Below are 27,409 nucleotides of genomic sequence, written 5' to 3' on the forward strand. Positions count from 1 at the left end.
GTGAGATAGGAATTTTGGGTTTTCATGAGCTGTATGCCAAAATCATCCGTATTAAGACAATAAAAGACCTGAAATATTTCAGTTAGTGTGCAATGAATCTAAAATATATGAATGTTAAATTTTCATCATTACATTATGGAAAATAATTAACTTTATCACAATATGCTAATATTTTGAGAAGGACCTGTATATGTATTCATAAGGAAAGCTTAAGATGCATCTTTTCATGAACTTACTTTCTTTGAAACACCTTGCAAGTACTGGGATGGACTTATATGTGCCTTTAGAACTGCCTCAATTCCTAATGCCACAGATTCAGCGTGATGTTGGAAACATTCCTGATAGATTTTAGTCCATATCAACATGATAGCATCATGCAGTTTTGCAGATTTGTCGATATGTTTCTCCTATTTCACTTTATACCAAAGAGGCTCTTTTGGATTTGGATCTGCTGACTGTGAAGGTTGTACGTATTCTATGCTTAACTGGTTCTTGGTGCCCAAAGTGTACCAAGAAAATATTCGCCACACCATAACACATACACCCACCAGTCTGAACTCTTGATACATGGCATTATGCACCCACGCTTCCTTGTTTTTTGATTGTTTGCATCTGAATGTTTCAGCTAAAGTTGTGATGCATTGGAAGCTGCAATGTTTTTCTAATCACTTGTCCAATTTTGGTGAGCCTGACAAATTGTTGCCTCAGTTTCCTCTTTTTAGCTGACAGGAGTGGTACCTGGTGGGGTATTCTGCTGCTGTAGCCCATCTGCTTCATGGTTTGACATGTTTCTATCGTCTTAAACCTGTCAGGCCGTTCTCCAACAATCTCTGACATCTATAAGACATTTTGGTCCATACAGGTGCCGCTCATTAGATATTTTTACTTTTTCTGATCACTTCTGACCATTTCCTTTAAACCCAAGAGATTGGTGTGCAAGAAAAAATCCCATAGATTAGACATTTGTCAAATATTCTGACCACCCCATCTGACACAAATTACCAAGCTAATGTCTTCTAAATCCCTTCCCTTTTGTTCCTCATTCTGATGTGCCCTTTCAACTTCACCAAGTCAGCTTCACCACATCTACATGCCTTAATGTAATGAGTTGCAGCCGGTTGATTGGCTGATTTACTATTTGTGTTACCATGCAATTGAATATGTCTACCAAAAGAGATGCTGCTGAGTCTGTAATCCATAGTTAAAGTTTTTTAACCCGTGCTTTTTATTCTGTCTTCTTTTTCTCCTAAATAAAATATGGACATTGAGGTAAAAATTATCATAATTGTTTAGGATGTCTGAAATTGTTGAACAAATGAACCATGTTCACATTTACTAATACTTTTAAAAGCCAACTTGGTGGCATAAAAAGGAATTATTATTATATAAATATATATTATCTCTTTACTCAAAGAAAGTGTTTAACTGTTTCCATTGTAAACAAGAGTTCTCTGGATTTCAATCTGTTAACTATAAAATGTCCTGGGACTGAGATTCATCAAGATCTGTTCATTAAGCTTGTTTTGTAGTTATGTAGAAGAATAAATTTGGATTTTAAGAAGCTTCGTGATCATGTTTATGCTAATAAAAGTGAGTGGGCCTAAAGTGAGAAGACAATGCAAGGAGGTGTTTAGGTCACAGAGGAAGCATGTGGGTGCAGAGTTTAAAGCAGCCGAGAGCTGTAAACAGCTGCATATCTTTATTCAGAGAATTTATGCAGCATAAATCAGCCGATTATTACTCAGGGCTTCACATTCTGAGTCATTCTTAATTAGTAGCAATAACACAAAATAAACGCGAGGCCTGGGTTACCTCAGGCTGGAGGTAGAGTAAGACAGTACTTACAGGGATAGCTAGATTGAGACTGTTGGTCTCATTAGTGTGGCACAGACACTAAGATTTAGTTTTTCTTCTTGAAAATATGTTGTCTCACTTTTGACACACACATAAAAACTTTAAAAGATTAAAGAATTTAAGGATTTGTTTATTTACTCACTCACTCACTCACTCACTCACTCACACTCGTCAGAGTATGAACATCCATACACTTTGCCAACTGTTTTAAAGAAGTGGACTTTTCACAGAAAACCTTGCAGTCATTTATCTACCTATGAAGTTTTAGCTTATTATTTATCTGGATGGGCTCTGGCTTTGTGCTACTGTGATGACTTCATCTTGTATTCCACCTAATTTTCACATTTATTCTTCTACTCATTTTATTTTGGAGAGGAGCTGATCTTGTTTGGTGGGTAAAATATTCTCAGTTCATGTGCTGATTTTTTTTTTTTTTGTGTGTGGTTTCTTTTTTGGTTTGCAACTTGTAGTTAGTTCGAGGTATTGTCAATTTCCATATCCTTATATCCAAGCTGAAGTTCAAAGAAAATATTGTAGGTATATTACATTATATGTAATTCAGTCTTTTTCTCATTTTTGGATCTTGATATCCAAAAGAGTATTTTAAAATCGCATTCCACCAGTGCAACAATTAAACTCCACTTGCTCATAACATTTTCCCATGCTGTTTAAACTCTAATAACGTTAGAATGTATAGCTAGAAAGATGTTTCTAACGTTGTAATAAGAAATTTACTCTACACCTACTATGTAACCAAATTTTGGTGACTCCTGTAATTAAAACATATGGACACAAGAGGGAGCAAAAGCTGACTGTGCTTGTAATGCTCTGTCCATGGTGCTAGAGAAATTTTAACTTCGGCGACAAGGTTTTATCTTATTTAGTACAGTAACATAGTAAAATAATAAAGACACAATAATGCAACAAAACAGCATATAACAACAATAATAATAATAATAATAATTATTATTATTATTATTATTATTATTTAACAAGTTAAAAGGAAATAGGAAAAAAACTGAATATTGTTTCACTCCAACCCTTCTTCACTATTAATAGTCATCATTTTGTTTTTTTTTCATTTCTGATTTCCAAGTCGTCTTGTTTATAATGTCCTGCATACATTACAGCCTAAACCTATTCAGAACTTCATGTGGTGTTCATTTACGTGAGCAAGACAATAATCAATCATTCAAACGACAGTATGAGACATACAAAATGTTTTTTTCAGCCTTTGTCTGTGCTAAAATTAAGTTAAAGTTATTTCCGCCCATCTACCAGATTTCATTATCATCTTCTTTTTATTACTATATGTAATTTTGTATCAAACAAAAGTCTAATAATAAAGTTTTGCAGTTGTCCTGTTGTATTGTAATTAATTCATTATTAATGTATCTAACTGATGCAGCAGGCTAGTCCAATTTGCTGAACTGTCATTGCAGCAACTCAAAATGGTATTTATTAGCCTGCATGGCCCCGACTTGGTTGTATGCATTCTTGACAACGTCGGTGCATGCTCCTTATGAGATGAGGATGGAGTCCTGGTGTATCTCCTCCCAGATCCTGACCAGGGCATGTTGGATGAACCTAAACATGATGTCCCAGATATGTTCTAATGGATTTAGGTGAGGGGAACATGGAAGCCAGTCAGTGGTATCAATTCCCTAATCCTCTAGGAAGTGTCTGCATACTCTTGCCACATGAGACCAGGCATTGTCATGCACCAGGAGGAACCAAGGACCTTCTGCAAAGGGTCTAACAATGGGCTTAAGTATTTCACCCCAATACCTAATAGCAATGAAGGTGCCATTGTTTATCTTGTACAAGTCTATCCTCCATGGATATGTCTCCCCAGACCAACACTGACCCACGACCAAACGAATCATGCTGAACAATGGTTCAAGCAGCATAACGTTCACCACTGCTTCTTCAGACCTGTTCATGTCTGTCACATGAGCTCAGAGTGAACCTAATCTCATGTGTGAAAATGCCAGGGTGCCAGGGCCAAACATGCCAGTTTCAATATTCTCTGGCAAATGCCAGTCAAGCTCCATAGTACCAGGCAGTGAGCACATAGCCTACTAAAGGATGTCAGGCCCTCATCATGAGACCTACATCAGCATCTTACGGTTGATGTGAAAGTGCAGGGTTGTACAGTCAGAAAGAGACTGCACAAGTTTGACTTCTATGGGATGTCCAAGGTGGAACCTTTAAAATGCTATAAAAAAAATGTTTTTTAAAAACTTCAACACTAAAGTTTTCTAAAGGGAACACCTGAAATTCTGGTATAGTTCTGACACGGGATTAGTCTAAATTTGAAGTATTTAGACATCAGAACAAATGACATGTTTGACGTAAACCAAACAGTTAATTGTTTGGCATATCAACACTGAAGCATGGTTTGAGGATGCTTTGCTACAGCAGAATTGGGCCAACTCACAATCATAGAATTCATCATGAATTTTACCATTTATCAGAGGGTGCATGACGAAAATGTGAGACCATCTGTAAAAGCAAATAAACAAATAAAAGCTCAAGCATAACTGGATCCTGCAACATGACAATGACGCAAAACATATCAGTAAATCCACCGAAGGTTCAGAACTAAGAGATGGAAAGTCTTGGGCCGAGTCAAAACTCAGATTTTGTCTTCATTCAGAGGTTGTTGACTTGAGACGTGTTTTGCATGCAAGGAACCCCTTAAACATCTCACACCTAAAGGTGAGGAGTGGGAAAAGCTTTCCTTAGGGTAATGTCAGAGACTGATAGATGGCAACGAGTGAACTAAAGTTATTTCAGCCAGAGTTCATTACCTATTCGAGGGATTGGATGTCCTAGCCTTTTCCTTAGATAGAAAAACACAATTTTGTAAATAAGATAGTTTCAATCGCCAAACATAATTTTTTTTTTCCTGGCTATAAAAAATAATTGAAAAAAAAAATGTCTTCAGGACGTGTACAACTAAAGCCGTCACGTGGGTTCCGTGGGAAAAAAAAACTCCACTCCTTCAACAAATATTCAATCGTATTATTTTTAGTTTGTTTCTCGTCCTACGGGCGGCTCCCCTGGTTAAAACGTCAGTCTCTGAGCTTTCATGGCTGGATAAGCTAGTCTGTCACTTAAAAATTAGTCTACTTGTTTTGGGTGTTTGTGTTTATGGGTTAAAGCTATGTGACAAGATTCACCTGCAGGCTGCGTGACAACTTGTTCCCCGCGGGTCACCACACCTGGATTTCACAGAAGATAATTAGCCTCCCTACAGCCGGTGTGACTGCTTCTCTAACCTGCTTTCCACGTTGCATTTTAATCACTAGTCTGCTTTATTTTGGTGTTTTAGTAATTATCCTCTGTTTTTTTTAAGCATCGCTCTAAATATTATCATCATCATTCCTCCCCGTTATGCGAGGAGTAGCTGCTGCGCAACCAGTTTCTTCCCGTTTTTTTGCCGCATTGGATTTAAAGGCGAAGCAGAGGAGTTGGATGAAGTCATATACGAAGACAAGCGTTTCTGTCCTTCTAAGTTACGTGTGTTTTTATTGATGGAATTTACTGTCCTCCGGGAACATTTGGGATACGGGACAGAGGACACGTCGAAGAAAAGGCTGAGAGGGTCGCAGAGGAAACACGCAGGACAGCCTGAGACCAAGTGGAGTGCTTTCAGCTGCCGGGCTGAGCCGAGCAGGTACAATAAATGAAATGAAAGGGCTTCATGCTGTGCGCAAAGGGTGGTTTCAGCATCTGCAATGGCCCTAAACGATGAGCTAAGATTTATTTCGCAAGACTGCTCATTTTTTAAGAAGGTTGACCTTAAACTTTGATCACCATCAACCAGTTTCAATTTTCATTGGACGGAAGAGGACCAGAAAAAAAGACAAAAGAATTCATATATCTGTTCATCTTTTTGAAACATTGATTCTAACAATTTAGGGTTGTAAAGTTATGACGATGTGATAAAACGGAGTCTCTCAGCCATTGAAAACGAGCCTGCTTCTATAGTTTAGGCATCTTCTTCCATCATATTAGACTAAATAAATCTGGTTGAGTCCCCAGAGTGTCACAAGTCGAGTCAATTTTAAGGAGTTTTGTCTTTTCCAAACTGTGGCGGATTTTGTATGGTTCTCTGCCCAGGCCAGTACAGCTTGGGGACCAATGCAAGGCAAAAAAAAAAAAAAAAAAAAAGGGTTTTGTGCGCTGTGAGCACTGCAAGAAAATATGCCTCTACACAAAGGGTGATATCTAGAGCTGAAGTTGTTGCCTGATACACAGAATGGCTGTTTTTTTTAAATATTTAGGCATCTGAACCGAATTTGACCACTTGGGTGTTGCACAATACAACCTATATAAGAACCTGTCAGATGCAATATGTGAATTTATTTTCATCTCCCTAATATGTAACAATTAACAAATTTAAAGTTCTTTTTGAACTTCTGTTTGAGGTTTAAATACCAAATATTGTTAAATTTTTCTTCTTTCATAATGGTAGGGAAATATAAAATGTTTCACCTTGGTAATGCTTTTGAAACTTTTAAGTACGTTTAGTTTTATTCTGGAGATTTTATATTCTGTTCAGAAGTCCTGCTGTGAGTCATTCTCATTAAAATGTACATTAATTTATCTGTCCAGATTGCAACAAGACTTCTCAAGACACTCGGGACAGTAAAGGACAGAGTTTGAAACCCTGTGCAGACACCCAGTCTGGCTAAATGATGGGTAACCATAATGGCAAGGAGGCCTACGGCACTACAGGTACCAGAACGTTTTGATTAACTTAATTTTTTTCATGACAGAAGCAATATTTGTGGTTGTACAGCCCACAGTACAGCTCCGATAACCAGTAATGCAACACATTATCACACATGTTTTACAAATTTAAAAGATTTAACAAGTAGTCATGAATAGCTGAAAATGCAATGAATGCATATAAAAATAATAGATATATAATTTAAGCACAAGCATAGATATTGGCAGTGAAAAAAATGAAGAAAAATGCTATATTGGCTTTGAAGTATTTACTGTAAGTGCTGACTGAGGTAGTGAAAACACAGATTTCAGGTTTTCTAAGTTCTGATCCCCTGACATCAATTTTGACGCCGCTTCACCCTTTTTCTTTATTCCAAGTGCATCGTCAAAAAGTCTATTAAAAACATTTTATTGGTTTGTGTTTGTAGACTGAAAATACGTGGCGTTTTTAGTTCTGATGCATTTAATGAATATAGGGGGAAATAATAGATTTTATTTATTTTTTTTAAGTGAAAGGTGCCTTGTTCTGATCTCTGGGGTAGCTCTAGACTAAAAGGTGTTTTTAAATCCCTTTTTAAATGGTAAATTGCTTTACAATAGAATCAGTCATCCACCTCATTCATACACACATTCACAAACTGACAGTGATAGGCTACATTGTAGCCACAGCTGCCCTAGGGCAGACTAACAGAAGCAGGGCTGCCATACGATTGGCGCCACCGAGCCCTCTAAGCATCATCAGCAGGCAAGGCGGGTGAAGTGTTTCGCCCAAGGACACAACGACTGAGACAAATGGAGTGAGGGCTCAAACCGGCAACCCACCAGTTACCAGACAAACTCCTACCACCGCTGTTTAAGTCATTGACTTTTATGAACAAACTATTTTACTTGTCATTGGTATAATTTGGGGTAATGAGTTGCAAAGAGTGGAGAGTGATCAAACCTAGGCTGAAATAGTGATGATATTTAATATGAAACATTTAATTTAAAACAAAAAAGGTTGTCAGTTTTTACTGCCGAACCGAAAGTTTGTTCAAAAACAAATAGGTGCCAGTCATACTCGTCGATAATCAGTCTCTATTTTAATGTATCTGTATGACTTTGCTCAGTGTTGGAAGGGTTTTCTTTGGCCATGCGAAGTTCTGCTGTAATGTCTGTCTCAGATTGCATTTAAACCTAAGTAAAAGGAATTCAATCCAACGTCTTTAAAGCTGTCATTTACATGTAATGTTGACAAAATCCAGCGAGAAGGGAGATAATTCTGGGCTCTTGGTGAAATTAGGCTGACTAACAAACATACATTTAGTATTTCATTTGCTCATTATTGATTTCAGTCTGGTAGTGTTTGGAAAAAAAACACTAAGTTGCATCATTTTATATCAACTATTTATAGACTGTTTTTCTCACTCTTACATTTTTGTCTTTCTGTGTCAAAAGTAAAAATCCTGATTTGCATACAGATCAAAAATGGTCTTCTGATGTTTTTATTATGACCTAATTTAGCAGCCCAGCAAGTGCCTTAAAACATTACTCTACAACTGTGCTTTCTACTCTGCTGCATTACCACTGATTTTATTAATACATCCAGAATAGATACAAAAACTGAAAGCTTTAAAAGACTATCAATTCTTGCTGGAAATTCAAGTTTTTGTTCAGCACCATTCATAGACACAGTTCAAAGTGCTTTATGGTGAAAAAAGGAACCAATATAATTACACAAAAAAAAACACAAAGCATCACAAACAAACACAACATAGTTGCAGCTCCAGTAAACAATGCTTTTAACCCCGATTTGTTTTCAGCCAACAGCTTCTGCAAATTTCAGGTTGTTGGTTCCAGCGCTGAGGAGCATAAAAACAAAATGCGCCCGCCCTTTGTTTGGTTCTGGTCCTGGCGACACTAAGTGAACTTGTCTCTGACTTGTCATTTAACATAGGTCATGCCTGAGCAGAGAAACTAAGCATGGTAAAGAGCATAATTAAATTTTGATTATTTACAGTGCACTGATGTAGGGCAAATAAGAGAAAAACAGACATTAAAAACCATGATATCCCTTCACTATTATTTTGCAAATATATAAATATTTTTCCCAAATTTTGCATGCATCTTTTAGCATTTTGCTTTAAGTAGTGCTTATTTGATCCATTTAAATTCTTGTCATAAGTAATTGAATAAAGGCACATTTCTAGGCATTTAAAAATGCTGAAATGTATGCTGTATTCCAGCAGGGAAATTAATGCTGTATTGCAGAAACTGTGCTACGGCTGCTCTCTGCTTCCACAGATTCTTTGTTTTTCAGTTCAGTGCAAAAAAGCCCAGCCATCATTTAGCTTAACTGGCACAAAATGGTGCCGTTCTACCTTAGAAGTCTTGTCTGAATTGAACGACGTTTGATTGGCAGCTCGCTCGGTTAGATCCCTGACTAACAGCTGTTTAGGTTTCCTTGGCTTGTTTTTCTTTTTCAGCTGTCAATGCAGGAAGTTTGCTCCAGCTATAGGATGGGAATAGCACTCCTCCTGCAGCTGAGCATATCACACGGCTGCCGGGGAAAAGATGAGTCTGCAGAATCTTACAACACAAGGAAGGGAAATAGGGAAAAATCAGATGCCTGCAGAATGTCAAAATTTGTGCCCTAGAAACCATACGAGTTGTGCATCCTACAAACCCATTAAGCTTGAGCTTAATGTTATTTTAAGCAGTCAAGTGATATACAGAGGTTTCATGATCAATCAATAATAGTTATGCAGGGGTTTTATTTTTGCAAACGAGAAGGTCCTGCAAATTTTTGGCTCCAGTTCTAATGATAGATGTGAATACGCATTGGTTGCTGTGAATGTTTCTGTTTGAGGATCAGGGAGAATATTTGTATCCTGTATCTTACCCAAAAGGGAAACAATATGCCTTTGCCTGCCAAGATATAGGCAGGAGACGCATTTTGCTGCATCATTCAGTTCAGGACAGTAAACCGTTTAAATTGCTCGCATCTGCATCAAGAAAACAGGGCAACTAAAGAAGCTTAGGACATTTTTGCTTATGAGACACTTAGGAGACAACTCATGAGAAATTTTTCAAACCTTAGTGTGTTTTACTGTTAATTCTCTCTCATCAGGTTCCCCACTAGACTTTTACCACACACCTCCTACCTCACGCTCTGAGGCAGAGCTGATTGCCATGGCCTTGCCCTCTGCAGCACCAACTGATAAGGTGCAAACTTCATCACCGGTCGTCAGCACCACACCCTCCTCTCCTTCCCCAGCTGCAGACTGGAAACGGCAGCTCTCGACTCCCTCGGAGTGGGCAATGATCAGTGTGGAGAGCGTCAACTCCCTCAATACTAACTCGAGTGATGCAGCAGCCGGACGGGAGAAGGTCGTTAACAGTTCGGACATACCGATTCCACTGCCTTTGCCCCAAGGATCGCCTTCAGAACAGAGCTGGCAGGAGAGAGACAGTGGGATGGAGCCGCAGGCAGCAGCAGAGAGAGCCGGAGGTGAAATGACCCTGGTTTTACTCAGTCTGATGGAGCACTACAGAGCCTCACTGGGCCTAACCCCCAACACTGACATTACCACAGGAGCAGTAGGTAGGCCTAGTTTACCTGTTTCTTTTCATAATTAATAGTTAACGGTCTAAGCATAAACTCATTGATAAATAGACTGATCTTCTCTGTGCTTCTTGTGGAAACAAACAACTGATGCTCACAATCTAGATGAAAGCTGCAAGAAATCACATCTGAAAATGTTTTTTTCAGTTTGTAATTAACCTGTAAATATAGTTATTAGAATGGTTTCTTAAAATGACAAAAAATACCTAAAGTATAAAATCAGATGTTCTGTTTAATTGAAGAACCATTCAATTCAGTTTTATATAGCGCCACTTTACAAAGTCAAGTCAGTCGAATCATACAGATGTCAAGTCAGGTACATACATTCCAATTAATCCTAACTATCAAAAATTGGTTAAAATATTTTTCTAAGGAAACACAGCAGATTGCATTGAGTCAGTGACTTGCAGCATTCACTCCTCCTGGATGAGCATTAAGTGACAGTGGACAGTCGCTTGCTTGCATTGACTTTGCAGCAATCCCTCATACTGACCATGCATGTAGCGACAGTGGAGAAGAAAACTCCCAGAAAGAAACCTCCAGCCGAACCAGGCTCAGTGTGAGCGGCCATCTGGCACGTCCAACTGGGGGCTTCGGAGAACAGAGCAGAGACAAAAAAGAAAACAGAAGCACTAATCCAGCACTACTTTCTATTGGAAAGAAAAGTGAAACATTAATAGATGTAGCTCTTTTAGTGGCTTCATTTAGGAGAGAAAGACTGCTAAGCAGATGAACTCTGAGCCAGTTTTAAAGTTTAGAGTATGAAATGGAGAACATACAGTTAGTCACAGTTAAAGCTGAGTCAGTAGCTAAGTCTAGGAGAAAAATAGGGTTAAACATTGACAGACAGGGCCAAGTGTATCATCGGTAGAAGGTGAGCATTAAGTTGTTGGCAGCAGAAACTTGGCCGATGTCCCTCTCCAGGAAGGTGTCACAGGTAGACACAGTCAGGCCAGGTGTAGCTTCTAGGAAAAGAAGAGAGAGAACCTAAAGTTAAAAGCTGAAATTACAGCAAATAATGTAGTATGAGAATGTAGCAGTGAGAGTAAAAGTGGTCATTTTGTCCTCCAGCAGCCTAAGCCTATAGCAGCACAACTACAGAGATAGCTCAGGATAAACTAAGCCACTTTAACTATAAGCTTTATCAAAAAGGAAAGTTTTAGCCTAGCCTTAAAAGTAGACAGGGTGTCTGCCTCACGGACTAAAACTGGGAGCTGGTTCCACAGGAGAGGAGCCTGATAACTAAAAGATCTGCCTCCCATTCTACTTCTAGAGACTCTAGGAACCACCAGTAAACCTGCAGTCTGAGAACAAAGTGCCCTGTTAGGAACATATGGAACAATCAGACATGTAGACGTTGCAAACTGTTCAAAGGGGTAACACCTGCACTATTATGACCTTTTATGGAAGAGTGATCAGAATAAAAACATGTCCCTGATGAGCATCAGAAAAAAATCGGCAATCACCATTTTTAAGATTCACTCCTCTAATTTCATCCAAGTTTTCTGATCAGATGACTTAGAATAATAAAACCAATATTTGAGAAGTAAATAGAGGTAATTGATAAAGGAAGGTGATTGCAAACATTTGAGGAACTTTTTAATGTCTAAGCCAAACACCTAAGGAATATTTTTCTTGGAATAGGGAAAAACAAATTTAGAACCAGCAGAATCATAACCTGCAGAAATCTGCAAAGTACACAAGCCTGTTATTCAGAACAAAGACAATAAGTCATTAGAAGGCATAATCTTTTTTTTTTTTACTTTGTCAGTCTGAAATCCTCTGTATTTTCTTGACGACTCATTGTGATAATCAAGTGAACCACTGACAAAGGTAAGGTCAGTCTTGTCCAATCATCGAAACATGCTAACAGGTACTAAAAGAATAAACAATCTTCTCATCAAGGGTGACCATGCCTGTATAGTTCACTAAAGCTACACTTGAATCTGTTTTTGTCCAACTTGTTTCTTTCACCTTCCCAGAGATGCTGAGACGCTTGATAACGGAAAAAGATGATCTGGTCGAAGAGTTGGACGTGCTAAAGGAGACACTTAGGGTGAGCTTTGCTGGGCCTGCTATATGCACCTGGTGCAGAATTCAAACACTTGTATTTAAACCTCACTCTTTCAGTATTGCATATCAGAGCATGACTTCTTTTTTTTTTTTTTTTTTCAAAAAAGGTCCATAGGTGTTCTTAAGCTTAGGAACAACATTGTTTGATTGTAGTCCTGGTGCATGATGCAATTTTGGCCAAAGTTTGCAGAGACTGCCTTACACTTGATAGGTTTTCTTTGATGCTTTTGTTCCTGTTCTGAGACGATGAGCCTTCCACCTCCATTCTTGTCAGAGCCTATGAACTGGCAGTCCTGGTTTGCTGTCTTTATGAAGTGATTTGTAAGATGGTGAACCACTTAAGTTGTGCTTTTTTTTTCTCTTCCCCAAATTCAACTTCAACAAAGTTATGTTGCTGTCTTTCTCTTGAGAAAAGAGGCATTCTCATTGCAAGGAAGACTTGCTTGTTTGGTCTATTTTGTCTTAAACTTGAGCATGCTGACTGAGGGCTTCAGAGTCCGGCATATGAAATGTAGCTCTTTAGATGGTTTTAATGAGCAAATCAAAGTCTGGCCTCAGGATGAACTCCCTGGGACATTGATTTCTTGGAAAAATCTGGGTTGTATTTGATTTGTGTTTTGAATAATGGACTCTAGTTTGGAAATGACCTAGTAATATTTCTCAGATTGTGTCTCTGCTGTGTTCTCTCAAACCCCCTGTCGGTCATGGCAGATGGCTGCTCACACTGAGCCTGGTTCTGCTGGAGGGTTAAAAGATAGATTTCCTTACCAATGTTACTACATACATGCTGTATGAGAGATTGCTGCAAAGTCAATGCAAGTGACTGTCCACTGTTGCTACATGCTCATCCAGGAGGAGTGAATGCTGCAAGTCGCTGACTCAATGCAATCTGCTGTTTCCTTTCCTTAGAAAACGTTTTAACCAATTTCAATAATAAACTGAATCTGACTACACTGTTTTAAAATTACGGGGAATTGGAATCAAAGTACTTGACTTGAAATCTGTATGAGTCAATTAAACTGACTTTGTGCCTTGAGATGACGTGTGTTATTAATTGGCGCTATATAAATATTCTGAATTGAATAGATTAGGCAGCAAAATACTTTTTTTATTTTGTTTTGGTGCTGATGTCCTATCTATTTTGCATTGTGTTAAAAACCTTGATTCTTCAGAACATCGACCCACCAAAACATTAATACAGTTGTTGAGCAGCACCTGGTTTCTGCTTGTATTCATAATTTTTAGTTATGCAGGGGTGGTTAGTTTAGTTTTTCTCTACACTCACTCTCTGTTGGCTAAGGTTTGCCCTTTTAAAAAATGGAACGGTGTACAATGTTCTTGTTTATTTTCAGTTGTCCTAATATATTCTCAAGGCTTGCTAAGGATCAAATTACTTGTTACAATATGCCCAACATTGAAAGGTAAATAGCTCTTCTGCAGTTTACAAGCAAATGTTTGGTATTCAAGAGAATGTATAGGGAAAATACTGGTCATGTAAAACATTAGCATTTTAGTGTACTTTGAATTGATGTTATTATTGATATTGTTGTTATTGATATTATACAAATCACCTGAGTATATACTTGCTTTGAATTCTACTTAATGATGAACAAATACATAAAGGGTTGCATCAGAAAACGGGTCAAAAGCAAAAATCCTTAATTTACATTCAAAACCATTCGGCCTTTTTTTCAGATGATTATTTATTTTGTTCCCAGACAGAGCGGTTGGAGTGGCAGCAGTTCCAATGGGACCTGCAGACCGCGGTGTCCGTGGCCGACAGGCTGCGGCTGGAGTCCGATCATGCTCTGGGGTTGCTCCAAGAGAACCACAGAGCTCTGGAGGAGCAGCTGGCTCAGACCCTCAGCAGGCAGCAGGAGACTGAGCGAGCACTGGAGAGCCTGAGAGTCGAGCACAAAGACGTTCGCTGCAAACTAAATGAAGTCATTGTGCAGTGGCAGCAGGAGAAAGCTGAGCATGATGTTCTGAGGAATGTTTGCAGGCTGAAAGATGAAATAACAAACAAACAGGCAAACGAAGAGGCTGGGAATAAACTTCAAAAGGAAGCTGAAACAGAAATAACAGATGGTGGAAATTATGATCATGAGAAGACAAATGGATTATTAGAAAATGTTGAGCTGACAGGAAAAGGAGTGGCTGAGGGATACATTCGCAGTTTGGCTGCTCTGGAGAAAAAGAAAGAAGAGGGACGTGGACAGAGAGACCCAAGGACGATAGTGATGTTATCTGAAAGGTCTTGGTGAGTCGACATGATGGTTCACATCACAGTCATCCTTTCGCAACTAAATCATACCAATAAAATATAACGTTTGTTCTTTAGGAGCTTGTCAGGTCTTCCACTTCAAAGTGATTCTTCAAGTCAAGATGGGACTTCAAAAAACATAAGGACAACATTGCCCCTGTGCAAGGTATACAATTCTGAGTGGATGTCGTTATCTGGATTAGATGTATGTTTGAACACTTTTTTTGTTTGTGTTAAATGAGTTGAATCTCTCATACAACCCATCCAGAAAGAAGAGCCAACAAAGGGGAGAAGAATGGACAGGACTCTGCAGAGGCAGGATAGCTGGTCTAACTTTTATACAGGTCAGAATAAGCTTACAGAAGTTAATGCATAATGAGTAAGGAAATAAGAGGTTAGTGTAACTATTTTTCTGGGGGAGCGGTTGAGCTTTGTGTTAACATCTGTTTGTTTTGAGGTTTCGATTGATTCTGTCAGAAATCACAAAATAATTTTGGATTTTGTAAAGTTGCACAGATCACATCTTGCTTCCAGGATCAGCAAGATATTTTAACTCCATCTAACTGTTGGACACTATGATACAAACTAATTATCGTTAATAATCGCCAACAAATAATACTAGAATAAATGTGCAAGACCAAGAACCAAACATGCTTAATTCCCAATTTTCAACCAGAGAGACGTTTTTATTCCACAGCAAAATTTCCCCTGAGCTCTGACTTATTTTCTGAGCTGTCATATAAACTTACCTAATCAGTATTTGTATTTAATTTTTTTTAACTTGCTGTGCAGTTGTCTGATTGTAGATGCATCTTTGTCTCGCAGGAAAACAAGAGGAGGATCAAACCTCAGATTCAGTGAAGTAAGCTGCTGTTCATTTTTTTCTATTGGGGTCAAAGTGTTCCTGTAAAGGAGGGAGTAATCTATCATTTAATATACCTGACAAAACCTCTTAAAGCTTAATGAACAGTAGGTGTACATGTCTCTATAAGTGTGACTAAGCAAATTAGAATATACAGTTAACAGAAAAATTAAATGGTGAAATATTTATTTTTGTTAATGTTTATCTGAAAAATCAGAACGTTACACAAGACAGATATTTTTATACAATAATATATCATTGACATGTTATGGCCTGCACCATTATAAGAAAGACTGCTGAATTGACAGTTATTCAGTAGACAGTCATTGACAACCTCCACATGAAAGGTAAGCCCCAATAAATAATTGCTAATACACCTTGCTGTTAAGAGTGCCACATCCGAGCATATTAATGTAAAGTAGGGCTACACCGTATGAGGAAAAATAAACAGTTGCAATATTAATATTCAGTATTGCAATAACAATATCTGCAATCAACCCACACGTTCCTTACTCATCTTTCTTTTCCATTATCACCATGTCCTAAAAACTCCAAAAAAACTATAGCCTACCAAATATTGCATCCCAACAGTCCTTTGTGACATTACACATATTGAAACTGCAATCTTGATGATGATTCAAAATATTGTGCAGTTTTAGTAAAAAACTGAGTTGAAAGGAGAAGTGTAGTTTCAAAAAGGTCCATAGATAATGGCGATAATTGGTACCTTGAGAGGATTGTGAAGGAATTTTTTTTGCATCAAATATTCGTTCTATTGAGCCACTTCTGAGATGTCAGAAGCACATTGGCTAAAGAGAAAAAATAGCTGTAACTACTGTTGCTCAGGGGTGCAAAGTCCTCTCTTCAGATGAGAGTAAAATTTGCATTTCAGTTTAAAAACGGAAGGGTGTAGAAGCACAACATTGCTTGAGGCACTGTCACATTTCCAGTCAGTGAGAATTTGTGGAGCTGTGACATCTGCTGGTGTTGCCCACTGTGTTTTCTCAAGTCCAAAGTCAGTGCAGCCATCTACCAGGGAATTTTAGAGCACTTCATGCTTCTCTCTGCTGACAAGCTTTCTGGAGATGCTTATTTAACTTTCCAGCAGGGCTATTGTTAAGAGGAAGATGAGAGACACCAGATCGTACAGTTATTCATGCCAAAAGGAGCATTGAGTGCATATTGTGTACAGCACATGGACATCATTTACAGTAGGTTCACATTTTTGTATTAGAAATCGTTATTTTATAGTGGTCCCATGCAGAAATTGCCATTCTGAAAAACTGAATTTAGGGTTTTGATCATCTGTAAACTATTACCATCAAAATGAAAATAAATGTGTTTGGACTGTGAGTTATTGTCTGAGTTTCACATTTTAAATTAATTTACTGAAATACCTTTTTGGTGATATTCTAATCTGAGATGCTTTTTATATTCCTGGCAAATGACCTAATGTACAACGTTAAAAGTAAACACTGCTGCTTGCATTTAAATATAAAAACTAGCATGAAAATCAGTTTTTACTTTTTTTACTGTCTTTTAATAGACCTCAGGATGGTTTCAGTGCTTTACTGAGGCGTCATGGTGGATCCAGAAGAAACTCTCTGCTGCGGTGGTGCCAAAGCCGTACCCAAGGTTACAAGGTTAGAACGGAGAGCCTTGTGTAAATTACTTTATATAGTGACTGTAGGTTCAACTGAAAGGGGAAATATCTTTAAAGATGATTTTCTATGATAAGTAAAATCATTCTGGTTTGTTGGTCTGCAACAGAATATTGAGATCACCAATTTCAGTACCTGCTGGGAGGATGGGTTGGCATTCTGTGCCGTTTATCACACCTACTTACCAACTCACATCTCGTACGACAGCCTCAGTCCAGCTGACAAGGTAAAACTGCAACCTTATACAAAAATAAGACTTTGTGTTAAACTGAAGGTAAGCTGAGAATGGTCTTTTGCCATTGCTCAAACAGATCGTGTTTTTCAGGAAGGTGATTTAGGTCTGCACCTGCAAACTCATGATGATGAAATTTCATAAAAAATGTTTAATCTAATCTTGCTGGTAAACAAACAGGACCACAATTTTAGTCTGGTTTAGGAGTTGCATTGAAGTGCATGGTAATGTATCAGCTTTTTAAAAGAATTAATGGTTTTGTGTTCTTCCAACTACAGATGTAAGAGGTCTTTATTCAAATTTTGATTAGATTGACAAATTGGTCAGTTATCAACGAAAGCCCATAGCTATTCTGAATTTATATAAAATTTACACTGTTGTTTGAGCAGGAGGGAAACCTTGGCCTTGCATTCAAGACAGGAGAGAGCGTGGGAATCCCAGCCACACTGGTGAGACATTTTGTTTAACTACACTTCAGATATTCAGTGCAGATATGTTTATAACTTTTCTTCAGGTTTGAAAATCTAGCTTTGTCTTGCTTTGAATGGTGGGTTCTTTTTCTTTTTACATAACAAGAATTATATAAAGAATGTCTAATTTAATGTCTAATCAATGGCCAAGCCTAATTATGATTAACTGTACATCACAGGGGAAAGGGTTGAAGAATAGTCCAGAAAATGTGCATATTTTAGTTCTTGGGTTATTGTATTAAACCGTTTGAGTTGTAAGAAATGAAAGTAGTGGCTTTTTTATGTATTTTTACCATTAACTTTGTGACAGACAGTGGTGGAGATGCTGAAGGCAAACGGGCCAGACTGGCAGAGAGTGCTGGCATATGTCGAAAGCATTTTCCGTCACTTCGAGATGTGAAGTCAGGATTCGGTGACTTGCTCCCTTCCATTTTCCTTTTTGTTAGGAGTTGAACTAGCGAATCAGTGCGCAGCAGAAGACGGAGGTTTGCACGCAATGAACTCATCCATCAGAATTTAAAATGTGTCCAACAGTGTTGCAGTCTTTCGTGTCAAAATACAATATCATTTATTAAGAAGCAGGTACTTGCTGACACCCTGTGGAAGCAACTTCAACAGCGTTTCACTTGTGGAGCACTTTTTATTTTTCTACTTGCACAGCAACTACACTGGATCTGGGGAATAAGAACTAGGACATAGAAATAAGTGCAGCATATCACCTGCTCACCAGCTACTTCTGTGTCCCAGTCAGATCACTGGGTGGATTGATTTTTGCACTACATGCACTTAAGTTTGCTGTAAGGAGCACTTTATTACTAAGTTAGATGTGACTATGTAGCATTTTAGGAGGAATACATTGGAGTTTGGGTCAGTTTCTTACCTGTTTTATTATATACCTCTTCTCTAATCACGGTCTTCATCTATTCAAAGAGTGGGAGCAGACATGTTGGAAAACTTGTTTTTACCATAAACACTCCTGCCACTGTCTGATGAAATGTGTACATGTAACTGTTTTTAAAATGTGATTTATGATTTAAAGACTTAATGCATTAATAAAGTATATATATCATAGCTGTTGTTCCCATCTTCTGTATAAATGACACACTGATACAGAGAAAACATTTAATTTTACAGTATAACAAACATCTGACTGTATAGAAAATTATTTAAAAAAGATGGCGTTAAGTAAATGTTTCAGTGGAATAAAGTGGTTGTAGTGTTACATGTAACAAATAAATACAATGCACAAAAAAATCAAGGATTTGCAAGAATGCTTTAAATGAAACCAAATACTTTTTAAAACATTAGCGGTATAAAACTAAAACTTCACAACAAAAACAGGACCTTAAATACATGTTAAACATTCAGTGATACAAAGCATGAAAAGAAAACCCCTTTGTATTTGACCTTGCCAAGAATAAATCCTATGAAGCTGGAATGGTGCCTCCTATAGGTGGTGTTGACAACGGTGGCAGGAGGAGAGACTTCAGTTTTGCAGACATGGCTGCAATTTCAGGGTCCTGGGTTTCATACATCTTCACCAGTCTGGCAAATTTAAGGACACCTGTAAGGGAGGTGGCAGACTCAGTTACAACATCCATCCAAAACAACTCTCCCTCTGAGGCATTTGTTATGTTCAGATTGAGCAGATCAGTGTAAGGTTTCATTTCTAATAATAATCTAGACTTTATTGGTCTCACAATGGAGAAATTATCCTCTGCATTTAACCCATCCCTTAAGGAGAAGGGGGCTGCCATTGTGCAGTGCCTGGGGAGCATTCAGGGGCTAAGGGTCTTGCTCAGGGACTCAGAGTGGCAGGCTGCAGGATTCAAACCAGGGTACTGGTGGATGTTGAATATATTTTTATAAATATATTGTCAGTATTAAGTATAAACAAATCCTCTACAAAGGTTATTTATTAATTTGATAGATTTTTTTTTTGTGGTGATTTTAGAAGTTTTTTTAGAAAGGTGTTTTTGGCCCTAGTAGTCTTTAGTCATTAGTATCTAGACAGGAAGTAGGGCAGAGGGAGAAGGGGAAGACATGCAGTAAATAGCCCAGGGCCAGGAATCAAACCCGGGACAACTGCGTCAGGACTGTAACCTCAGCATATGATGCGCCTGCTCTACCACTGAGCCGCATGACGCACCTGAACAGTCACTTGTTTTGTATGGAATTTGGAAAACCATAAAACTGTTCAGATGTCTGGAAAAACGGAAGATTTCTACATAAAATCTCTTGCCAACCTTGATGAAAAATTCACAAGTTATCACCTGATAATTTAAACTGCGTAGTAGATGCTTTTAGTTTGAAGTTGTAGATCTAAATTATTTTAATCTGGATAAAATGTCACCTCAAAGAATCGAAATACTGTCACAACAAATAAAACTGCTTATTTTTCCATAGTTTTTATAAAGTTCCAAATAAACTTTTGAGCATTTTAAGTAATCAAAATTACCTTCTCCCTCATTGTTGAATCCATACGCTTTGATTACATCCTGTTGAATCTGAGTGGCCACAGGTAGCACAAGTTGCAGCATCTTTCCCATGTCGTTGCAGGCGCTCTCACGAGCCTCCTCCATTCGCGCAGCATTTTCTGGCACTGAAAAGGCCTGGATCACCTCACTCAACACCACTGCAGAACAAAACGAGCATCTGGTTGTTTTGCAAGATCTTGAAAGTACAAGTGCCTTCACAACTGCCTGGATCAGTAATTACCTGACAGACGGACTTAAAATTTACTGGTTTATTCAGTCACCTTAAACCTCAGGCTTCTGGGACAATTTGGATTTCTGTTGTCTTCAGAAAAGATCAGATGAATTTACAGCTGTGGACTGTGTCAGTTATGGACATGATACTAAATAGTTAGAACTAGGGGATTCTTCTAAGACACATGGAAAAAAGCATGCATGTTAGGTTAATTAGCCACGTGTGTATGCATGGTTGTCGGTCCTGTGTCTTCCTGTAGCCCCTTTCAGATATCTCAAAAGGTACTGATAGAGCTACCATAAGATAAAGGAAAAGGAAAAATGTAGAATGAGTGTGAATTAGTGACAAGAAACAAAATAAAAGGCTGCACCAGCAGGCCTTTTCACAAGTGCACACAGACCAGCTCGACTTTATGATCCTCAGGTGTCTATCTAAAGGAATATTTTGTTCAGAAGAATGATTTGGGTAACATGTTCAGCTCTGTGCTCAACTGTTCTGAAGCACCCAATGCATTTGGAAACCCTGCATGAGGATCAGACATAACGCTTAGTCAGATATTACTGAGAATAAGGGAAATGCTCAAACACGTTATGCATGTCAAACCCCTTTTGTTCTGATCCAAGCTGCATGTTCTGAAAGCATACATTGCCCTGTTATCTCGTAGTATGATGTAATGAAAAGGTGATATAAAAAGTTGGGTTTAGTTGCATGTTTATAATAGAACTAGAATCTAAATGGGCTTATAATGCCCTTTGTTAGATGGGTATCTAGTCCTTGGTCTACCCTGCCTCTTGCCCATTGACTGCTTGAAATGGCAATAGCACCCCAGCAGCCCTTAAAGGCTTATGCAGGTATGGAAAATGAGCAAATGGATGGTATCAAGCTGACCGCTTTTTCCGTAATGTGGGAAAATGTAAAGGAAAACTGTAGGTACAAAGGTATTCCCATGGACTGGATATGTCTCAGCCAATTCATTAGAAGGAACAGAAAAATGCAGGAAGCCTGACTGTTTAAATACTTGCCACCATGTATTTGGTCAGCAGCATCTGAACTATCCATCCATCCATTTTTCATACCTGCCTATTTCTTACAGGGGGCTAGACTTACCTCAAGCAATCAGTGGGAAAATGTGGGGCACAGATTGTGGCTCTTTGACATGTTTGTGGGAGGAAGCCAGAGCACCAGAACAGAACCTGGACATGCACAGGGGGGCCTCCATGCATAGAGGGCCCCGGGCTGGAATGAGCCACATACCATCAACAACTCTTCAGGTTGGAGGGGAGTTCCTGCCTCAAGTGGAGGAGTTCAAGTATCTCGGGGTCTTGTTCACGAGTGAGGGAAGAATGGAGCAGGAGATCGACAAATGGATCGGTGCAGCTGCCGCAGTAATCGGGGCGCTGTGCCGGTCCTTTGTGGTGAAGAGAGAGCTGAGCCGAAAAGCGAAGCTCTTGATTTACCGGTCGGTCTACGTTCCTACCCTCACCTATGGCCATGAATTTTGGGTCATGACCGAAAGAACGAGATCTCGGATACAAGCGGCTGAAATGAGCTTCCTCCGTAGGGTGGCCGGGCACTCCCTTAGAGATAGGGTGAGGAGCTCGGCCATCCGGGAGGAGCTCGGAGTAGAGCCGCTGCTCTTCCACATCGAGAGGAGCCAGTTGAGGTGGCTCGGGCATCTATACAGGATGCCTCCTGGACGCCTTCCTCGGGAGGTGTTCCAGGCACGTCCCACCAGGAGGAGGCCCAGGGGACGGCCCAGGACACACTGGAGGGACTATGTCTCTCGGCTGGCCAGGGAATGCCTTGGGCTCCACCCGGAGGAGCTGGAGGAGGTGTCTGGGGAGAGGGACGTCTGGGCATCTCTGCTGAGTCTGCTGACCCCGCGACCCGGTCCCGGATAAGCGGAAGACAACGAGTACCATCAACTAGGCAACATTGTTAAAGCCTACACCACTGTCCAGCCATGAATCATTTCTAGTCACTCAGGAACCATGGAACTGTGCTGTTGCTCTGGAATTGTGACAAAAATCCTGCACAAGTTTCTAACCATCAAGGCAATACTATACAACCCCTTGAATAAACAAAATAATGTTCTCTGCTTGGTTAACTAATCATACTCTATATTTTTGTACATTTAACAATGTAACTTCCCTTTGGAGTTTAATGAATTTTCAATCATTAGGAAGCTTAGGAAAAACAAGATGGATGACTAGAGAGAGCTGAGTGCTTATCTGAACTCCTTTGAGCTATGTTAAGAAAAAGTAAAACAAGAACATGTTCCTCTCACCTCTGGTCTGTTCAACAGTCAGGGTGGGTTGTTGTGCTGGGGCTGAGGCCATGATATCTGCCGTGGAAAGGGACAAAACAGTAATTACACAACAACAACCAGGTTATTACAAGTATTTAAGGTCTGTCCCGACCTGGCGACAAACATGGAGCTAAATGTAGCGTCCCTTAACCGTTATAGTAAAAAAAACAAGACTAATGTATAAAAGGTACGGCAAAACACACGTTAAAAATACAATTCATAAAGAAGAGCATGAGTTGTGGTTTAGTGAATCAACATAACTCCTCTAACTCTGTCCTAAGCGACGGAAACAGAAAACAACGACAAAAAATTCGTTCACAAGGTAGGATAACAAAAACATGACATGTATTGTTAATGTTCTCACCACTGATGAAGACACCAAACCTGAAAGCTTAGTATCAAACAACCCTAAGGAAATGTCGTAAATTTACGTCAACCAACGCTTTACGACAGTTGGCGACAGGACCTCCCTCTTTATGGTAGACTTGAACGTAACACGTAAACATGCCTGGATAAGCTTGTAACCTAGTGAAATTTCTACAAAAGCCTCTAAAGTTCCCGCGAAAGTCAGGCGTATACATTTGATACTGTTTTTTTTTATTATTATTATTTTTCCGACAAGACAAGGAGATATTCTTCCTTGTGTGTGGTACGAGCTGCCTTTCCAGGTTGAACTGGAGTTTACGCATCTATGGAGCAGAAGCTTGCAGAGTTTAGAGCCCGACGACAGGCGGAAAAAGGCATGAAAAAGTGCGAACCTGCTGATTCTCTGCCCAGACAACAGAGAAAAGGGGACCCTGTTCAGTCTGACAGCAGTCAACAACCAGAGGAACCAGAAAACAACCAAACTGCAAACAGCAGCTCTCAAAGCAGGGTAAGAGATCACTGCACGCAGTTTAAACACTTACAATTAGCAATAACACTGACAGTTATAGAGTTACATTTGATTTAGATGAAAACTATTCAAAATGTGGCTTTTAAATAAGTAACTGAATCCGAATTATACGTTAATAGATGATTCGCATTCCTAAATGTAAGGATTTCTGCTAATGCAAAGTTCGTACTTATGCTAACATTATTATTTTAAATCTGTATATCTATATAAATATAGATATATATCTATATCTATATATATATATACAGGTCCTTCTCAAAAAATTAGCATATTGTGATAAAGTTCATTATTTTCCATAATGTCATGAAGAAAATTTAACATTCATATATTTTAGATTCATTGCACACTAACTGAAATATTTCAGGTCTTTTATTGTCTTAATACGGATGATTTTGGCATACAGCTCATGAAAACCCAAAATTCCTATCTCACAAAATTAGCATATTTCATCCGACCAATAAAAGAAAAGTGTTTTTAATACAAAAAACGTCAACCTTCAAATAATCATGTACAGTTATGCACTCAATACTTGGTCGGGAATCCTTTGGCAGAAATGACTGCTTCAATGCGAAATATTTCAGTTAGTGTGCAATGAATCTAAAATATATGAATGTTAAATTTTCATCATGACATTATGGAAAATAATGAACTTTATCACAATATGCTAATATTTTGAGAAGGACCTGTATATATATATATATATACAGATATATATATATTTATATATATATATATATATATATATAAATATAGATACATATCTATATTTATATATATATATATATATAGATATATATATATATATATATTTATATATATATAGATATATATAAACAGAGAGAGAGAGAGATATCATAATCTGCCTCGCCAAAGATATACTCAGAATCTACTTATCAAAAAACCTGAACCCAGTAGATGTCTTGAATACATAAATAATATTTTATAACTTCCATGAATTGCTTGTTATTGTCTTAGTGTTATTTTAACTACACCGCCTTGCAAAAGTATTCAGACTGCTTTAACTCTTTCAAATTTTTTCACGTTATGACTACAGATTTCTGGTTTTTTTATATTGGAATTTTGTTGTAAAATGCAAGTGCAAATTAGTGCATTTGAAGAAGTATAGTACATGGTTTTCAAAACGTTTACACATAAAAATTGGAATAGTGTGGTGTGTATTTGTATTCAACCCACCTGAGTCATTATTTTGTATTTTACGGGGTATGTTTCTACCAACTTCACACATATAGAGACTAAAATTGTTGCTTTTTCTTCTATGGAAAAATAGCCCCAGTCAGATTGGATGGATAGGTTCTGTAAATATTAACTTTAAAGTCTCACCACGGATTCTCATGCATCCTTTTCCTTCCCCTTCACAATTACGCACTTTTTCTAATTAAGCAACATTGTGTTGGTAATATGGCAACCACTTTGTGGCTGTGATGTGATTTAATAAGAAAAATGCCAAGGCTGTGATTGCAGAGCACTGCATGTGCCTGATGTGTAAACTATTGAAAAAATGCTCATCTTAGTATTTAATAAACTTTTTAATCTATCTCTCAGCCAAATATAGTGGATTATTAACTACAGTTAAATGTCAAACATAATTATTAGTTTAAACTGTTCATCATCAGTGTATTAGTGCTCCATGACACCTTACTTCAGATCGGAGACTTATTCAACCAATTTAGCTCATTACCTTGTATAAAGAATAGCTGATAATTTTCTATTTCTGTTTGTTGTTGTTGATCAGGATGCAAATCTTTTTTTAGAAGATGTGAAGTTTTTTTTTTTTTTCTTTTTGACAAGCAAATCACATATTGTGCAAAAGAAAATCCTATTCTACATCATTTCCAATCAGCCAAGGACCCCAGTAAATTTATTTTATAACCTTGAGAGCTGCTGACCTTCTGTCATCTGTCCTGCAGGATTGTAGGGACTGGTTGCTAGACAGTACTCTGGGAAGATGGTTTGCTTCGAGACAGCTGGTCCTCTCCAACATTATGCTGCTCAAAGTACTGCTGTGGCTGGTTCTGCTGGGTCTCTTTGTTGAACTGGAATTCGGCCTGCCCTTCTTTGTTATGTCTCTGTTCTACTGGCTGTATGAAGGACTGCGCAGCCCAGAACCCAAAAAGCCAGGAGAATTGAGTGCTTATTCTGTGTTCAACCCGGACTGTCAGCCTCTTCTTGGCTCACTCACTGCAGAGCAGCTGGAAGGGGAGATGGGCTACAGACCTCTGGCCAACAGATAAAGTGCTCGTCATTTACACAACTTAAAGGGCATAATTGCAATTCTTTGTTTGTTTCTTTGAATAATGGTTATCAACTGTGTTTCTTACGTATGTATTGCACATAAAATTAAAGCTGATATACTTACTGTTTTCTACTCTTTTATGCTGTAACATTTTTAACAGGAAGCGGAGTTGTAAATGTAGAGAAAAACTATCTACCTTCTCTCCATTAGTCTCTACATCACTGCTTACCTTTCAAACATTAATTACCTTAATTGCTAAAAAGTTCCTAAATGTCAGTGATAAACTGGCGATTATTGTCTTTTGGATTCCCAAATTAGTTTAGTCGTGTTTGCTTTAATAAGAATAAGCTTTATTTGCCAAGCTTGCGCACGCAAACAAGGAATTTGACTTCAGTTCCACTTTCCTTTCAATGTTCAGCATTTGGTGTAGCTCCAACCCAAAGGTAAAAATCTAAACATTTTGTGTTCAGGATGTGTGGGAGATATTAGCTGCCTTTTTCCTGACCCCAGACCTGTACACGTCCTGGATGGAGGGAAGGTCAGCTTTGACAGGGATGCTATTCAATCTTGAAAAATATAGAAAAGTATGGAACAGTGTGTTAGTTTCCAGGCTTTACTATTTATTCTCTGATGTTGAAGATCAACAAAAATTAAATTCTAAAATATTGTGTTTTTTACAATGATTTATTCACCGTTACACCTTGTTGTGAGGTGAGGGTTTTAACGGTACCTGTTGTGATTAAACTGTAGCATAAAACTGCAGAATAAACATATCAAAGATTACATGTTGTGCTTTAAAGAATCTGTATACAAGTCCAGATTTGAAATGTGTTATACATTATTGAAATGTGCTTTGCAGATGCAAAATATAAAACTGTGACCACACTGCTGTAATGGAAGAATATTGTTTCATGATTTACAGAACCAAAAGATAAAAGTACATGTTTGGCACTACCATGTTTGGCAAACCCTAGTGTAAAATACCTGTTGGAAAAAATGATGAAATTTAAGACTGGGAATATTTGGATATTTGTTGACTCATCCGCTAAATTCCTTACAGCTTAATGTGGTTTTCTCCGGACTTTGTTGCTGCTATTGGGATCCAAAATGACTTGAATTCATGCTTTACATGTTGACAATGCACCAATTATGCACATCCTATTGATCTGTGCTGGGGTTACATTGGAAGTGGTTGTGAATAGATCAGTGAGTAATAACCTTAAAATTACTTGCTGCTGACTTCACGTTGTGAAAATAGTAAGAAAATCATCAAATGTTATGGCATTTGATCTTTATGGGCTATTGTTTTTAACTTTAATAAAAGAAAAACGATTACAATTTTTATCAGCAGCAGAGAAAGATATTAGCGAACCAAAACATAATTTGAATTATTGAAGTATTCAAAATGTAGCTGATTACGGTTGTACGTGTGGTCATTTTTCATTTGTCCTGATCCACACTCCTTACCAGTTGGTGGCGGTAAA

General features: G+C 38.3%; 3 protein-coding genes across 4 annotated transcripts; 2 read left to right on the top strand and 1 right to left on the bottom strand.

Annotated features, from left to right (window-relative positions):
* Window positions 1-4,910: 4,910 nt before the first annotated feature.
* LOC124881791 (cytospin-A-like) lies at window positions 4,911-18,830 on the top strand. Of its 2 annotated transcripts, none has more exons than XM_047387582.1 (12): window positions 4,911-5,536; window positions 6,478-6,600; window positions 9,704-10,084; window positions 12,181-12,254; window positions 13,990-14,531; window positions 14,613-14,700; window positions 14,803-14,878; window positions 15,360-15,396; window positions 16,943-17,039; window positions 17,167-17,283; window positions 17,679-17,738; window positions 18,070-18,830. In XM_047387582.1, the coding sequence occupies exons 2-12, from the start codon at window positions 6,558-6,560 to the stop codon at window positions 18,157-18,159; spliced, it is 1,605 nt and encodes a 534-aa protein (XP_047243538.1). In that variant the 5' UTR covers window positions 4,911-5,536; window positions 6,478-6,557; the 3' UTR covers window positions 18,160-18,830. The 2 variants fall into 2 exon arrangements, with proteins under 2 accessions (XP_047243538.1, XP_047243537.1); XM_047387581.1 differs by having other exon boundaries at window positions 4,913-5,536; window positions 9,704-10,177.
* A 183-nt stretch (window positions 18,831-19,013) lies between these two features.
* grcc10 (gene rich cluster, C10 gene) lies at window positions 19,014-23,247 on the bottom strand. The gene is made up of 4 exons (XM_047387590.1): window positions 23,141-23,247; window positions 22,756-22,812; window positions 20,218-20,394; window positions 19,014-19,323 (listed from the first exon to the last, which is right to left on the bottom strand). Exons 2-4 carry the CDS (start codon window positions 22,805-22,807, stop codon window positions 19,184-19,186), a joined length of 369 nt encoding a protein of 122 aa, XP_047243546.1. The 5' UTR covers window positions 22,808-22,812; window positions 23,141-23,247; the 3' UTR covers window positions 19,014-19,183.
* A 20-nt stretch (window positions 23,248-23,267) lies between these two features.
* On the top strand, window positions 23,268-26,708 carry saysd1 (SAYSVFN motif domain containing 1). Its single transcript, XM_047387589.1, has 2 exons — window positions 23,268-23,650; window positions 25,600-26,708. Exons 1-2 carry the CDS (start codon window positions 23,468-23,470, stop codon window positions 25,921-25,923), a joined length of 507 nt encoding a protein of 168 aa, XP_047243545.1. The 5' UTR covers window positions 23,268-23,467; the 3' UTR covers window positions 25,924-26,708.
* The last annotated feature ends 701 nt before the right edge of the window (window positions 26,709-27,409 follow it).

This window comes from Girardinichthys multiradiatus, chromosome 15 (assembly GCF_021462225.1).
Source record: "Girardinichthys multiradiatus isolate DD_20200921_A chromosome 15, DD_fGirMul_XY1, whole genome shotgun sequence".
Taxonomy (NCBI): Eukaryota; Metazoa; Chordata; class Actinopteri; order Cyprinodontiformes; family Goodeidae; genus Girardinichthys; species Girardinichthys multiradiatus.

Bases quoted from the DNA above. Each gene is read 5' to 3' on its own strand.
- LOC124881791 (XM_047387581.1), top strand. From the start codon at position 6,558: ATGATGGGTAACCATAATGGCAAGGAGGCCTACGGCACTACAG. The intron at 17,040-17,166 runs GTTAGAACGGAG...GGTCTGCAACAG, and splicing joins GCCGTACCCAAGGTTACAAG to AATATTGAGATCACCAATTT. The intron at 17,284-17,678 runs GTAAAACTGCAA...TTGTTTGAGCAG, and splicing joins GCCTCAGTCCAGCTGACAAG to GAGGGAAACCTTGGCCTTGC.
- grcc10 (XM_047387590.1), bottom strand. From the start codon at position 22,807: ATGGCCTCAGCCCCAGCACAACAACCCACCCTGACTGTTGAACAGACC. The intron at 20,395-22,755 runs GTGAGAGGAACA...TTTGTTCTGCAG, and splicing joins GACTGTTGAACAGACCAGAG to TGGTGTTGAGTGAGGTGATC. The intron at 19,324-20,217 runs GTAATTTTGATT...CCTCCCTTACAG, and splicing joins ATTCAACAATGAGGGAGAAG to GTGTCCTTAAATTTGCCAGA.
- saysd1 (XM_047387589.1), top strand. From the start codon at position 23,468: ATGGAGCAGAAGCTTGCAGAGTTTAGAGCCCGACGACAGGCGGAAAAA. The intron at 23,651-25,599 runs GTAAGAGATCAC...TCTGTCCTGCAG, and splicing joins ACAGCAGCTCTCAAAGCAGG to GATTGTAGGGACTGGTTGCT.